The sequence below is a fragment of the Nannospalax galili genome, unplaced genomic scaffold (assembly GCF_000622305.1).
Source record: "Nannospalax galili isolate Female #2095 unplaced genomic scaffold, S.galili_v1.0 scaffold65, whole genome shotgun sequence".
Taxonomy (NCBI): Eukaryota; Metazoa; Chordata; class Mammalia; order Rodentia; family Spalacidae; genus Nannospalax; species Nannospalax galili.
The window spans coordinates 372,917-389,335 of record NW_008353294.1 but is presented as its reverse complement, the minus strand read 5'-3'; the positions used below and the strand labels follow the sequence as shown (position 1 = coordinate 389,335).

The window sequence follows — 16,419 nt, the reverse complement described above, 5'->3', positions numbered from 1 at the left end:
CAATCAAAATAACTATGACATTCTTTACAGAGCTAGGAAAAAAAAAATCATTCTAAAATTCACATGGAATCACAAAAGACACCAGATAGCCAAAGCAATCTTGGAGAACAAAACAAAACAAAACAAAACATGGGGGTGGGGGAATCACCATACCAGATCTCAGATTATATTACAGAGCTATAGTCATAAAAACAATATGGTACTGGCATAAAAATAGACCCATAGACCAACAGACCACAACAGAAGACCCAAACATGAGTACATGCAATTTCAGCCACCTTATATTTGACAAAGGTGCCAATAACACAATGGAGGAAAGACAGAATCTTCAACAAATCATGCTAGAAAAACTGGATCTCCACCTGTAGAAAAAAGAAATTGGACCCTTATCTTTCACCCTGTGCAAAAGTCAACTCCAAATGGATCAAAGACCTCAATATATAAAACCTGAAACTCTGAAATTGCTAGAAGGAAAACATAGGCAGTACCCTCCAAGATATAGGCAAAGGATTTTCTAAATCGGACATCAGCTGCTCAGGCATTAAGGTCAACAATAAAGAAGTGGGACCTCTTTAAGGTGCAAAGCTTCTGTATAGCAAAAGAAACAACCGAGGAGGTGAGGAGAAAATCTTTACCAGCTACACTTCTGACAGAGGATTAATATCCAGAATATACAAAGAACTAGAAAAACAAAGAAACAAGAAAAATAAATGATCCAATAAAAAGATGGGCTATAGACCTGAACAGAGAGTTCTCAAATGAAGAAATAAAAATGGCTAAGAATCACCTTAAAAATTGCTCAGCATCCTTAGTAATTACAGAAATGCAGATAAAAATCACTTGAAGATTTCATCTTACCCCAGTCAGACTGCCTAAGATCAAGAGAATGAAAGACACCAAATACTGGTGAGGATGTGGAGAAAGGTGACCACTCATCTACTGCCGGTGGGAAGGCAAACTCGTGCAACCACTATGGAAAGCAGTGTAGAGAACTCTCAAAAAAACTAAAAATGAACCTACCATATGATCCAGTGATACCACTCCTTGGCATATACCCAAAGGACTCACCATACTGAGATACCTGTACATCCATGTTTGTTGCTGCCCTCTTCGCAATAGCTAAGAAATGGAAACAACCTAAATGTCCCTCAACTGACAAATTAGATAATGAAAATGTGGTCCATTTACACAATGGAGCTCTACTCAGCAGTAAGATGAAATTATGATATTTGTAGGTAAATGGATGGAACTAGAGACTTATCCTAAGTGAAGTAACAAACTCAGAAAAGCAAGTGATGTATGTTCTCCCTAATTTGCGGATGGTAGCACCAATCCCTTACATGTGAGTATATATCCTGAGGTAACACCAGATGCCAGCAAAATGAAAAGGAAACAAGGATGTAAAGGAAAAGAACGAACTTGAAAGAGGGGGATAGTAGGGAACAGATGCTATGTTGGGGAGGAGTGGGAGTGTTTGTCTGGGAGGGGTAGAGGGAGGAACATGAATGAGGCCACAGTAGGGGTGGAGGGAACTAAAGAGAGGGGGGATGGTGGGATATAGGTTTTATTGGGAAGGAGGGGATAATGGTGACACTTGGACTGGGGAGGGAGGAGGGTAGTTGGATATGGGGGACAGAGTAGAGATAAATGGATCTTGGGGGTGGGCTAGGGAATCCAGAGGGAAACCCCTGAGAAATGCATGTACAGTGCCTGAACATTAGTGCATATGTATACCTGGGGGCTGTATGGCAAGTTAACACAGTGCCAGACAGAAGAGAACTCCCTTTGAGTGGTTGGTCAGAGTGGTCCAAGAGACTCCCAAAATAACACAGACTATTGCCAGAGCTCTTGGTTATCTCTCAGAACTGGAAAATAAGACCCTACTGCTGAAGACAGGACATGCTTCAGGCACAGGACTTGGAGCAATGGAGCAGGAACAGGAACTGACCTGGAAGGCTTCTACCTGATATTTAGCTCTCGTAGTTCTGGAGGATACTAGGCAAGCTGCTAAAGGAGAAAAATCAATCAATGGTCCAACCCAGGCCTAAGGCCTAATAACCACAACAACCAGCACAGTGAACTACTTCTATTGGTAGAGAAGTGTCACTGTTATCTGGGGGGTAAACAACAGCTATCTAATTGGACTTAAAGACCTCTCAGTGGGAGTGGACTCATGGGTGACACTGTAAACACAGTCAAATACACAAAAATACATGAATGGAAATGTCATAGATCCTAGATAAAACTGTATCTCTGTCATATCTCTGGAAAAATGAAATTTCTTACCATATGCTAAATATGGATTCTTATATTTATATAGGTATACTGTATATCACTCATCAAAGAAGCTTCTTTTTGGAAAAGATAGAGGCAGAATCCCACAACTGGTCAGACACAGAAAATATATGTCTGAGAGATGCCCAGTCCTAGGTGACATAGCTGCAGTTGAACCTCTACGCCTAAGAGTCATGGAACATAGCGGAAGGTGGGGGGGATTGAGAGAAAAACTAGTGTATCCCTCAACTCTCACCAGTGAAACTTCCTTATCTAACACAGTATGATGCACACAAAAGGCCATAACTGGCCAAGTTTTAATGAGTAAGAGACTACAGATATATATCCCTGGACAGGACTCCTATGTCAAACCTCTTTCACCCAAGACTCAAGGACCATTGTGGAAGAGGGGTAGGGGAGAAAGACTGTAAGAGCCAGGGCTGGTTCATGAACATGGGGAAGCAGAGGCCTTCAGACCACTGGAAGCTTGCACATGCAAACTTGTGGCAATGGTGGCATTAAGCACAAGACCCATGCCAACTCAATCAGACAAGGACCCATAATGGAGCAAGGGAAAATGAGTGGCAGGTTGGCCCTAGTCTGGGAATGGAAGCAGAGGCCTTCAGACCACTGGAAGCTTGCACATGCAAACTTGTGGCATTAAGCACAAGACCCATGCCAACTCAATTAGACAAGGACCCATAATGGAGCAAGGGAAAATGAGCGGCAGGTTGGCCCTAGTCTTGGAACTACTGGAGACTGATCACTACTGGGTGAGGGAGAGTAGTCCTTATCAATGATCTCTAGATAGGCTGACTAGACTCCAGTGGATGAATTTGTACAGAAGGATTATCTGGGACTTAACATGTATGGTGGACTATGAGATCTAGTTTGCAGTGGGAAATGGATGGGGAGGGGGTCTAAATTTGATTAAGAACTGTTGTATGAAATGCACAAAAGCTCAATAAAATTTAAAAAATCCAACTCAGCACATTCACTGGTGTACCAAACAGACATCTCAATTCCATGTGACCTAAACAGAACTCCCAGCTTTCTCCTCTATCTCTAGTAACTCCCCACCCCAATAAGGTATAACTGCCAACTGTCTAGTTCTTTGATTTCTAATTCTGCTTCCAAAATACTTCTCAATTTTACTATCTTGCCCACCATCACACCTCAGTCTGAACAGACATCTTTTGCATGGATGTTTTTCCTGCTTCCCTCTTTGAACCCCTACAGTACAATCTCAACAAAGTGACCACAATAATTTTTCTAAATAAAGATACTGAGATTACATCCTTTCCTATTCTGAATTCTTCTATTTATTTATTTTTCTTTTTAAACTAAACTATTATGTCTGGAATTTTTTTATTGTTATTTTTATTTTATGTGTATGAGTGTATTGCCTGCATGTATGTGAGTGCACCCCTGTTGTGAAATGCCACAGAGGTCAGAAAAGGGCTTTGGATTCCCCTGACACTGGAGATAAGGATGGTTTATAGCCGCATGTGGGTGCTGAGGTCAGAAAAGGGCTTTGGATTCCCCTGACACTGGAGATAAGGATGGTTTGTAGCCGCATGTGGGTGCTGGGAATCAAACTCCGGTCCTCTGCAAGAGCGCTCAGTGCTCTTAACTGCTGAGCCATCTCTCCAGCCCCCTGTTTTGAATTCTTAACTATAGCTCACATTCCTTCCTTGAATCTTGCATCTTCTGTCACACAGCTTTAGGATGCTTCTGGAATAAATCAGGTCATGGTAATACCTCAGGACTTGGAGCTGCTGCTCCCATCCATAGGATGAGGCCTCCTGGATACCTTGAGGCTCCAGCTCCTCCTTTACAGACAGGTCTTGGTGCACCTGCCACCTTCTTAGAAACTCATGTCCTGAGAACTTTCTCCTCTGTGCCTACTCCATATCTCTTCTTCCAATGACATCTACTTTATCTTACCATACTGATGTCTATTTTAGAACTCATCTATTACTTATCTTCTGCCCTAGTTTCCTATTGTGGAAAGTACATACTTTGGAAAAGGCAATGGGCTCCCATGGGGCAGATCTGCATGCATCAAGTAAGACAGAGTCCTTCTCATGGAGTTTTCATTATAGTGGAAGAGGCACACACAGAACAACTGATTGCATGGATGTTCTAATTGGTGTTACAATGGAGAAGTACTTTTTATTCTTTAAGTTTCAACATCAGGTCTACTGACTTCAATTATATATATATATCAGTTTAATTGTGCTGTAAATAGATATTACGGTGGGTTTTGACTACATGCTCCCAACCTTAACAAAATACTTCACATATACAATGTATTTTTTAAAAGTATAGTATGACTATCTGAATTTTCAAAATGAAGAAATGACTCAAAAGTTAGCGATTTTTTTTCTTTTACACATGTATTCTAAATTAGTAGATAGGACAGAGGAGTGAGGGGTGGAGGCTGAAAAGTGCCATGCCTGTTAACCACTGAAAATATTAATAAATTAAATCAACAGAGAAAATGCTTTTCAAAACAGTAAGAATAAGAGAAAAGGACCTGCACAGAGCAGAGTGGCAACCTGATTGTTACCAATGAATTTCAATGCTCTGTAAGAAGAGGAGCTGGCAGTTCTGCTGGGTAAGGTTGGGAAAGAAACCAATTCAGTTAATAGGACAATTTAACCCTTCCTTAAAAGAGTCCTTCACCAGGGAGAAGACTGGGAAACCCAGTGTAGCATTGGCCTCAGTGAACACTGAGTGTATACTAGTTAAACGAACAGTCTTGAGAAAACCAATGTTCTGTCACATTTTAAGGGAAACAACAGTTGATTCTTATGAAGTGCCCCACATACAACAGCTATCAAATAACTGCATGTTCCTGTTCTTGCTTCTGGAAAGAGTTAGAAGATCAGAGAGGAAACTACATTTCTACATGAAGATCTCTGAGCCATCTAGAACACTGACAGCTTAGTCAAGGTTTTTGTTTTCATAACTGAAGTCAGTAGACCCTGATGTTGAAACTCAAAGAATAAAAAGTACTTCTTGACTGTAACACCAATTAGAACATCCATCCAAGTTTCTTATGCTACCATCTTAACAGACACATATCTTCTAAGCCAGAAAGCCAGTGGCTGGCAGAAAAAAGAAGCCCATATTTACACAATGGAGTTCTATTCAGCAGTAAAGAAAAATGAAATAATGAAATTTGCAGGTAAATGGATGGATCTAGAAACTGTTATACTAAGTGAAGTAACACAGACTCAGAAAAATAAATGACATATTTTCTCCCTCATATGTGGTTCCTAGCACCAAATCCTTTTAAATTCCAGGTCCTTTTAGTAAGATGATGCTATACAGCAGTCCCTTCTGCATGAAATAATTACCATTATCACAACTTCTGCTGAGCCTGATCACTAAACATAGTCACAATTGGGCTTGCTGACGGTTGTGTTCATTCATTAAAGGAGTGCCAAGCAATGGACTCTCATATGAACATTTAAAAATTGCCCCGTTCTGACTTTTCTGGTTCCCTGTCTAGAACTTGTAATGCTAATTACTCTTGCCTTTACTTCTTCACATCTCCTATTCATGATTCAAGGACTTTCTTCTCCCCTTAGAGACAAGAGTTATGCAATTTGGGAGTCTTTTAGATAGATCCACTTGAAGAGTACTCCAATTGTCTCACCTTGTGCCCCTGTTCAGCATGGAAGAAGCCAGAGCGGTCTGCGTCCCTATTCCCCATTGACAATTTGGGTAGCCCCTTCAGAGGATCACGTGATAAGAATAGGAGGTAGGAACTGGCTAGGCAGTTAGGGTAAAAAGACCCCAAAGAAATGTAGCATGTTTCTTGGCTAAAAGTCAAAATGTCCTTTGTCCTGTTAACAACATACTCTGTTCCAAAGGCCAAAAATATCAAAAAGTATTATGGAGCTTGAATCTAACCCTTAAAAGATTTTAGGGTTACCTCTTCAGAGGGGGGGGGGAATGTTGGAGCGGAGGGAGTGGACATGGATTTGATCAAGACACCTTATATGCATGTATGAAATTCTCAATAAAGTTTTTGTAAAAGTTAAAAAAAAAAAAAGCAACAGCAAATCTTCCTGTCAATGGCATTGGAGATTCAATGGAATAAAACTGAGTGTTTGACTAGGAAGGAAGGAAGGAAGGAAGGAAGGAAGGAAGGAAGGAAGAAAGAAGCCCATACACTCAGGACATTCTCTTCTCTAAAAGGACAATGTATAGATTTGGATTTTCATTTATGTGTAAAACACATGTTAGTGAATGTTTAGGTCACTTATGCCCACTTAAAACCTTATCAAAATTATTTGAAAATTATGCATGTCATTTCCTATAAACAGATTTGTTAACAATCAACTAAATATTCAAAACAGAAACCATACCTGGGCAATAAAGATACTGGCCATCCACTCCATCTGAGTTTGTAAACTATCACAACACAGGTGCCTACAAAAAGAAGGTTTATATGATAAATACTTGAAAGAAGACAATGACGCTTTTATACTGTGCATGGTAATTTAGTAATCAGCAGTATCTCTGAATTTACAAATCTGTTGTTTAATGCAATCAGGAACAGAATACTCCAGTTGAAGTGGTTTCAGTGTTCTGGGAAGTAAACATTATCCACACAGCTTGTGAATATGCTGAACAATGGTCAGCAGTATTTTGAAAGGCACTGTTATTTCATGTCTTCAGGCAAATGGTAGTAAAGGCTCTCCTTCCGAGATGCTCAGTAGAATATATACCCACACCCACCCGGTGACATTCTTAAAAATGGCTTAGTCATGGTCTCACTACAGTGAGAGATAAAAACCACAATGTGCCCAATAAAACTCATTCAGTAACATTTTACTGAAACCTAAATAACACAGCTCTTGCCCTCAAGGTCTGCATAGTCTATTAGGGAAACTGGGCTGGTAAACAAATAAATTGCAACATAGCAAGAGAAAGCAAAAGGTAAATAGGCCAAAAACAGAAACGGCAGATTGAGGTAAAGGGAAAGTGGAGGGTGAGAAGAGGCTGTTCCAAAAAAAGGGCAAGTTTTTGGGGCTGGAGAAATGGCTCAGCGGTTAAGAACACTGACTCTTCTTACAGAAGACCCGGGTTTGAATCCCAGCACCCACATGGCAGCTATCTGTCGGTAACTCCAGTCCCAAGGGATCTGATGGCCTCTTCTGTCCTCCGCAGGCATTGCACGATACAGGTGCACTTACCTACATGCAGGCAATACACACATATACAAAAAATAAAAATAATAAAATATTCTTTTAAAAAAGAGGCAAGTTTTGCACCTAATATTAGCATGGAATAATGTACATTTAAATGTAACTATACTCTTCGGAGTTCTGGATTAGCAAAAATAATTTATTTGAAAAATAAAATTTCTAAATCTTGCTTTCTTCCTTCATTAGCTTACGAAGACATGGTCTTTTCTCATTACCATGAGGGGAAAAAGTAAAATTTTGTATGCAAAATATTGTAAATGCAAAACAATAAAGACAATAGGAGAGAACTAGCTGCTGAGGCTGTGGCTTGAAAGAATGACAGTTGAGCTTGGGGGCTGATGAGGGAGAAGATGGAAGTCAAGAGCACTGGAGCAGCACTTACCATGTAAGAGGGGGTCAGTAAAGGGACCATGTGTCACATACAGGTAGGTATGAAACAGCATAGCAAAGATGGATGTCTAGTCTACCCTTAAGTACAGGAAACTAGTGGGGAAGCTGACCATGTCATGTTTCACACAGCTTGCAAGGCAAGGCAACAATCTTGCAGGATGTCCTGTGACAAGAGTCACAGAAAAATGTTAAAGGAGCAGAGAAGCACGGTCCCTGGGGAGAGGTCAGCGGTGGCTGGGTAGGAGCACGGTGGAAACAAAGGCAGGGCAGGAACTGTAGAGGGCAGAGACATCTGCCATAATTCAGGCAGCTCAGGAAGGCCTGGCCCCTAGGATACAGGGGTTGGTTGGATGAAGGGATAGGAAGAGGTTGACCTAATATGCCTTAGAGGCTGGTTAGGCACAGGCAGGTCAGGGAGGAGCAGCCATTCAGTGCAACCTGAGGGACTGGCAGGATGGAAAAGTATGCAGGGAAAGATTGTGCTTGAAGCCAGGCTATTTTTTAAAATCCAATTTTAGCCAGTGCCTATATTTCTTCGAAAACTAAGTTCTGACTATTTATCTTGTAAAAGCTGAATTCCATAGCCATCTACTTTCTATTGAAAAAACAACAACAACAACAAAAAAACCAGATGATATCGTTTCTTTAAAGACACACTGGCAAAGAGGACCTAAGAACGTAACTGACTGAAGCCAGCATGAGTTTATCTTCTGCCTGTCCATGGTTCTGCTCTGCTGGGAAGTCATTTTTTAGTCAAAGTTGTCAACATTAAATAAAGTCCAAAAGCTGCTAGTTATTAACTTACCAATGATGTTTTTCAGAATATGCGGTCAATCCCCAACTGCACCATACAGAGAGAAACACAAGGAATATGTTAAAATAATTTACAAGATTGAAACAAGGATTAAAGAGATATGATTTAATGGTGAGTATGCATAAGGGAACTGATTTTCACATATGGTAACTCAATAGGTATCAGTTACTGAACGGTGAATATTAGATGTTAGTGGACTTGTCTACAAATTCAAACAGGATGAAGGGAGACAGGGAAGGAGTCTTGAAATGTTAGGAAACCTCTAAAAAGACACATGTGACTGAATGCTGTGATTTGGATGTGGTTTATTCAATGGTTCCGTGTTCAAAACTTTGTCCTCAGTGGAGTCAAGGAACTTTGATGAGGTAGGGGCTCTTGGGCAGTCCTTAGTTTATGGGGTGGGGGCATGATCTTGGAAGGGACTGAAGTAGTTCTCATATAACCCCTTGGTATTTACTGTCCAAGTCCTTAAATAAAAGCATGGTCCTAGCCCCACCCAGCTGGGCACATGCACACATTCCTGCCACTGTCATCTGCCATGAAGTGACAGCTGAGACAAGGGCCCCTTGACAGAACTGAATATATTGTTTATAAATAAATAAAGTATTAATTAAATAATTAATTTCATTAATTTATTTGATAAATCAGTAAGTCTCTGTGCTACCATAAGCAGCCTGCCTCAGGTACTTTGCTATAGTATTAAGGACAAATATCTATAAAAATGGCTAAAATCAGTTGTATATGTGCGTATCTGCGTAATAAATGTGTAAGTTTTAGATTTAGAAGTTAAATATGAAAGCAAAGGTAAGGAAAACTTTCAGTAATGGAATCTGAGAAGTAAGAACAGACATTAAACAGTGCTGTGGGATATTATATAATAATGAGACTTATTCTGCTAATCAAAGTAAGTATGATAAGAAACCGTGGTATAAATGGAATGCTGGGGTGAATCAAGTATCAAAAAGGCACAGAGCATTTAAGATGGGCCATGTTCTTTGAGCCATTTCTATGCTGTCCATTTGGGTTACTTCCAAATTTGATCAAATTACTGAGCCAGGAAGAAAACATCTACAAGTCAAGAGTCAGGAGGCTCAGGGGCAGCACTGGTTTCCCATGAGTGGGCTGAGGGCAGGTGTGTTTGGACCATTCCCTACACCCCAGGCAGTACTATGTCCTAACAAGAAACAGGAGGCCAAGGAGACCGTATCCTTCCAGCGAGGTCTCCTAGGGACTCCCTACCTTCTCCTGGGGAGAGAGCAGTCAGCAGCACTTGACCTTACCCTCAGGAATATCACCCAATCTAAACTACTCACTAAGCCCTTCAATCTTTCCTAGAACTCTGGGCAGAGATGAAGCAACTTCTGAGAACTACAGAAACTTAGACTAATGGGTGCTCATCCCCACATCCTTCAACAGACTCAGCTCCCACTCCTTCCCTTTCAGAGCCCCTTCCTTTCAGACTTTACCTTGTTGGAGGCTTCATTTTCTTTTTAACACCAAGATAAAACTTCATTAAGCTGAGAGAAAACATTTTATCATATTTGCTGCTCTGCAAGGGAAGAAAATGATTTGTAATTAAGTAGATTTTATAAATTTTCTAGTATGTTACTGAATATTAAAAAAAGTATTCATAATTTTTGTTTTTTTCAATGTTTATGACTCTTCTACCAAGCGTTAGCAGATAAAAGACTGATTTGATTATAATATGAACAAATAAATACATTTAAATAGAAAAATGATGAACTCTCACATATGAGCTAAATAAATCCAGGGTGTAGATAGTCATGTTGGTTTGGTCAATTCTGTCACTAAAAGAAACAACTTTTATTTTTTTCATTATGGATTTCACAGTTAGGGAAAACCTACCATAAACATGCAGGGGTACATACTAAAATGTCCTAAGTCATGTTGATGAAAATTACCATAAACTTGTTAAAATACAATATTAAAAAAAGAATTTATAATTAGATACTCTCGCCATAACCCTCTTAACATACTTATCTGTGCTTAAATACTGAAAAAAAAAACAAAAACTGAAAGCTCTCGGGATGTATTTTTCTCACAGTTTAGCTCTCTGACAGTGGAGAAGTTGAATTTTGCTCTAATTTGGACTTGATAAAAAAACCACATCTATTATTTATCATAGGATACCAATAATTAATTTTAAGAAGATAATATCAATGAAAATAATTTATAACTCAACATTGTCCATATCCTAAAAATTCTCAAGGAAACTATTTTAAAGTGGTAGGCAGACAGCATTTATAACCAAGAGCAAAGGGTCTGGAGCCAGAAAGACCCTAGTATTATTTGGTTTGTTTCTTGCAATTTTTCACTTTCACATTATTTCTCTCAACTTTCATTTTCTTGTATGTGGATAGATAGTAAAGATATTGACCATTTAGACCACTGAGAAAATTAAATGTGCAAGCAAAGTGCTATTGTGAAGGGTTATTGTAAAGATTACACAAAAATTACCTATCAAGTTTTAGTTCAATAACTGGCATAAAATAAGCTTATAGGAAATAGCTACTGTAAACACAGAGCATATAATAGAAATTTCAGTGTAGCAGTATGCTAGGATTCCAGGGAAAACACAAAGCTCAAATATTCACCGTGACTAGTATCAGGTTCTATATGTTAAATACCACTTTGGTGTCATTTCTTTATAACACCAGTCAGATTTGAAAAGTAAAAGGTGGGACCTGCATGTATAAAGTTGAAATCTGATTTCCATGAAGCAAAGAGGGATGAATACAGAGGAAACATAGACAGTGTAACCAGAAGGAGATAAGGAATAAGGCCTTGCTGATCAGTGGTCTCTGACAGTGACTAAGGCCTGGGATTTACATGGAGAAGTTACACGTAATCACTACCTGCACAGATTGCTATTATCATTGATGATACATATATATGTGTGTGTCTGTGTCTGTGTGTGTCTCTGTGTATGTCTATATATATTATGTGTATATTATATATTATATGTATATATATTAATATATATGTATATATATTAGTTAATGAAATGTATACATATGTGTGGATATACACACACATATAAAATACACACATATATGTATATATTTCATTAACTAATTACCCCTCATGGCTGGAATTCTGGTAGCAGAAGCATAAATTATGAATAAAATTATTTTTTACTAAGCTAATTTACACAAACCTGTCATCTACAACCCTGTATACATGCCTTTGCTTGTCTCTTCACATTAGTTCCTGATATATTAAAGTAGAAATAAGGCCCCTTTTGAATATTCAATTCTAATCGCTGTTTGCCTTAATTTTGCTTATTGTTTAGTTTATTTTTGTGAAATCAAATATACTTTTTTTTAAAAGGAGGCTCTCATGTAGCCCAGGCCGGTTTTAAACTCCAACTTACTATGCAGCCAAGGACTGACCTCGATCTTTCTGCCTCGACTACTCAAATGCTAAGATTATAGGTATGTGCAACTTCACCAGTCGTGGACATTATAAACTTTTGTTTAATTGAAATAAAGCTGCTAAAAACTCACTTTCAAGGTCTTATAATTTTAATAGCTACTATTTTAAAAGTTTTAATTATCAACCTGGAATATATACATTTTATATCTAAATATAAGTGAGAAAAATTTTCAAGGTCCTACATTTTTTCCTTCTAGTCCTTTGTGGTACTGACCTTGTCTGACCACAGACTACACTGCCAAACTTATTTGGTGTCTTCTAATGAAGCCAGCAACTGGATTCCTATATTTAAAAGGCCTTTTATAAATTGGACGAGGCCAGGCCACTGAGTGTAGGACAGGTGAGGCAGCCCTCCAAGGCTGATGGGGTAATGCTGCTTCACTGTGCATTAACACTGCGGTGCTGTTGGAAAGTGATTTCAGGATTCTTCCCGGTACATTTTATTCTACGGCTTATGCCTTCATGAACATGTCAAATTGCTTGATGGAGGTCAACAACAGGGTAGGGTTCAGGAACTGGAAATCACCCTAATACCCAAATGAATCCATCAGCTGTACCATAGATTATCCCAGGCCTGTGCATAAGAGTGATTTGCAATCTCCTTGCTTTTCTTTTCAAGTAGCATCACTCAGTTTAAGCACAAGATATTTGGGCCTCTTCATAAGCCTCCAAGGTGAAAGACGAGAAAGAAGCAGTTCATCGAATCTTTCAGGACTGTGGCTGCTGCTGCTTCTCCCTCATCAAAGTCGGGTTCTCTATCTTTGGTCTTTCATTTTAAAATCACACATTCTTCTTTCCATGGGACAAATAATGGGGGGTTTGTCACATACTTTGTGAAAATTTAAATTGAACACTTTTATTGACAACTATCTCACTCCAATTTAATTAACAAATGTCCCTAAATAATACATGAGTCTGTCATGACATATTTTAAAGGCAACTCTTTCACCTGACTTTGTGGCGCTGTTCTCTGTGTTTTCTTTTACTCTAAGATGATATTACTTAAGTTGTTTCAGATTTATTGCATGTCTTCATGGTTGGGAAAATATCTCACAACTGTTTCATTTATACCCTCTAAAACAAATGCTAGAATTTCTAGCCATTTTCTCTTTGAGATAAACTACCACTTCTGCACAGTTCTAAAATATAACTCTGATGAGCTGAGAAGAATTACAATATAGTTAGAAATCAGCACCAGTAAGGTTAACTTTATTTTTATCAGTAAAGTTCTGTACTTTCCTTCAAATAAGCTTTATATATTTAAGGCCATTTTGCAATAGCTTTTCTTCTTTTTTTGTCTTTTTTTTTTGAGACAGGGTCTCCTTGTAGCCCCAGCTGTCTTGGAACTCACTATATAGACCAGGCTGGCCTTGAACACACAAAGATCCACCTGCCTCTGCTTTCCAAGCGCTGGAATTAAAGGTGTGAGACACCATGCCCAGCCCAATAGTTTTAAAAAAATTATTTATTATTATTATTATTATTGACAGGATCTTTCTGTAGCCTCAGCTGGCTTGCAAGTCCCTACTTAGACCAGGCTTCCCGAAATCTCACAGAAATTCCACCTGCCTCTCCCTCCTGAGTGCTGGGATTATTAAAGGTGTGCACCACCATGCCTGGCCATTCGGCAGTAGTTTAATATTCCTCTTTTCCTTAAAGTACAACTGAGGACTGAGTTTATATACCGATTTTCTGACATGCTAAGTATTGTTTAATTAGTTTATTTATTAATTTAGGATTTTTTTTTTTAAAGACAGGTCTCCTTGTAGTCCCAGCTGACCTGGAAGTCACTATGCCAGACCAGGCTGGCCTGGATCTCACAGACATCTGCCTGCCTCTACCTTCTGAGTTCTGGGATTAAAGATGTGTACCACCACATCCGGCATGACTTATTTTTATTTTCTGTCTGTAAGTATTTTGTCTACATGTCTGTAAGTGAAGCACATGTGTACAATGCCCATGGAGGTCAGAAGAAGACATCTGATCTCCTGGAACTGGAGTTAAGGACAGTTGTTAGCTGTCATGTAGGTGTTCTCTATAAGTGCAGGCAGTGCTCTTAACCACTGAGTCAGCTTTCTAGTTCCTTGTTTAATTTTAAAGAACAAACATTTTAATAATTTGAACTATGTTGGGTGTGATTCTGAGACATGGTATTTAACTGCTGCAGTACAGGATACATCCAAGGAGTAGAGAGCTGGTCACTAGGCATGCATGGCTTGAGGTGATTCCTGTTACTTTTATCAGAGTTTAAAGGAGATTACAACTGAGACGATCATCCTTACCAGTAGTTTGGATAGTTAGTGTTTGGGACACAGCATCAACCATGGCTATAAAGAAGGTGAGAGGCTGTGATTTCGCCAGTTTGGAAAGGATTGCACTTGTATGTTTGAGAATACCCATGCCCAAAGTAGACAGCCTATTTGTTTATACAGAACATAGAAAGTTCAAGACAAAAGTCCAAGTTAGCTACAGTTTGAAGACTTTCTGGTAGCAAATAAAGAGTCTAAAGCAATAGAATTACCCCAGCTACTCCTGATACACAAGCTCATTGCTTTATAGAATATTAATGACATAACTAGAAGGACACTCAAAAATTGGGAAAAGAGATTGAATGTGTGTTTCAACGTTCAAACCGTGTATGTATAACAAGTACCTGTAAAGGTCCTAATGGAATGGTCTATGAAAGTAAGCCTCAGTGGGCAAGATCCACCTACTACTGGCATACACAACTCTCTCTTCCGGTATGTCTAATTCCTGGAGAATGTCTCCAAAAAGTTCAATATACTAGATTTTTACTGAGCCAATTAAATAAGTGTGTTTGAAAATTATTCAAGCTAAAAGGAGTTTGCTTATTAGTGCATGCAAGTGTTAAGGAACCCCCTGACTCATTTCCTTTTTTCACACCATTAACACTGCAATGGTAATATTCTTTGAAACCTCTAACCTTTTATGCAAATCAAATCTGAACATATTTTAATTAACATTTTGTGTGCAGAGAAACCTGTGAAAACAAAAAAACTTTTCCCCCGTGTATTACCCTAATTTCTTGATAATGAACATTCATAAATTATTTCTAATTAACAGTTGATTTAAATACACTTCTCAGTTTGTACTTTCTATTTCCTTGTCAGGAAATAATTTTTAAAATATGCACAAGGACACATATATTAATAGAAACTGCCCCAAAGCCAAATCTTTACTCAAATAAGCCTAGGTATTTTATTATAGATTATTTAATAAGCAATCACTTGAAAGTTAGCATTGGCAATGACATCATTATCAACATTAAAAGTTCTGTGGCATTAAAAAATGGCCAGTAAAATAAAATCATGCAGTGAAAAAAACAGCCCTTTGAGCTTAAAAATCTCTCTCTCTCTCTCTCTCTCTCTCTCTCTCTCTCTCTCTCTGCCTCCTCAATGTGCAAGTTACAGTATGAGCTGGATGAATTAAATTTTTAAACATTTAATAATTTGAATATGATTGTATAACTGTGGTCCCTATAATTTAAAATTAAATGCACCCTGGGTCCTTATAAACTATTTTTCAGACAAGATTGTGAGATTATCACTTAATACTAGTTTATATAAATTATCTTAGAGTAGGGTAGTTCTTTAAAAGTTATACACGTTCTAGCTGGGCATGGTGACATGTACCCTTAATCCCAGCACTTAGTAGGCAGAGGCAGGTAGATCTCTGTTGAGCTCAAGGCCAGCCTGGTATACATAGCGAGTTCCAGGCCAGCTGAGGCTACAGGGAGACCTTATCTTAAAAAAAGTAATCTCCAGGGCCCGTTGACTTATCACTGTATTGGTACTGATAAATCTCAAGAAAGAGATGTTATACCCATATGATCATTTAGAATGTTCAGGCTTTAGTTTTCATGAATAAATCTGCTAATGATCATTTACTTACAAGTGTTTTGGGGACACAACAAATAGGAATAGAATTTCTGTGTCATTATGGGAAGGTTGATGAATAACTTCATTTTCAAACTGTTAAGCAGTCCAACATAATATTAAATATTGGGATTTTACCCCTCCACTAACCGTTTGTGAGTTCCAGTTAATTTACATACATGTCCACATGGAGTTGTCACTCATGATTTTAATCATACCAAGGCATTTGTAAAATAGTATACTAATATTTTAGTTTTGATGTTGTGATGACTAATGATGTTGAACACTTTTGGTTCAATGATTTATTAGTCATTTCTACAGCTTCTTTCATATAATATCTGTTGAGTCTACTACCCAAATGTTG

At 38.5% G+C, this 16,419-nt stretch overlaps 1 protein-coding gene across 4 annotated transcripts in view; it reads right to left on the bottom strand.

Moving 5' to 3' along the window:
• The window catches only part of Arap2 (ArfGAP with RhoGAP domain, ankyrin repeat and PH domain 2), a 208,321-nt gene that overhangs the window by 12,542 nt on the left and 179,360 nt on the right, over positions 1 to 16,419 (bottom strand). For all 4 annotated transcript variants that reach the window (XM_008850516.3, XM_017802566.2, XM_008850513.3 and 1 more), the window contains 3 exons: positions 10,170 to 10,252; positions 8,695 to 8,730; positions 6,657 to 6,720 (listed from right to left, as the gene is read on the bottom strand). In XM_008850516.3, coding sequence (XP_008848738.1) covers positions 6,657 to 6,720; positions 8,695 to 8,730; positions 10,170 to 10,252 — 183 coding nt within the window. The remainder of the gene's footprint in view (positions 1 to 6,656; positions 6,721 to 8,694; positions 8,731 to 10,169; positions 10,253 to 16,419) is intronic.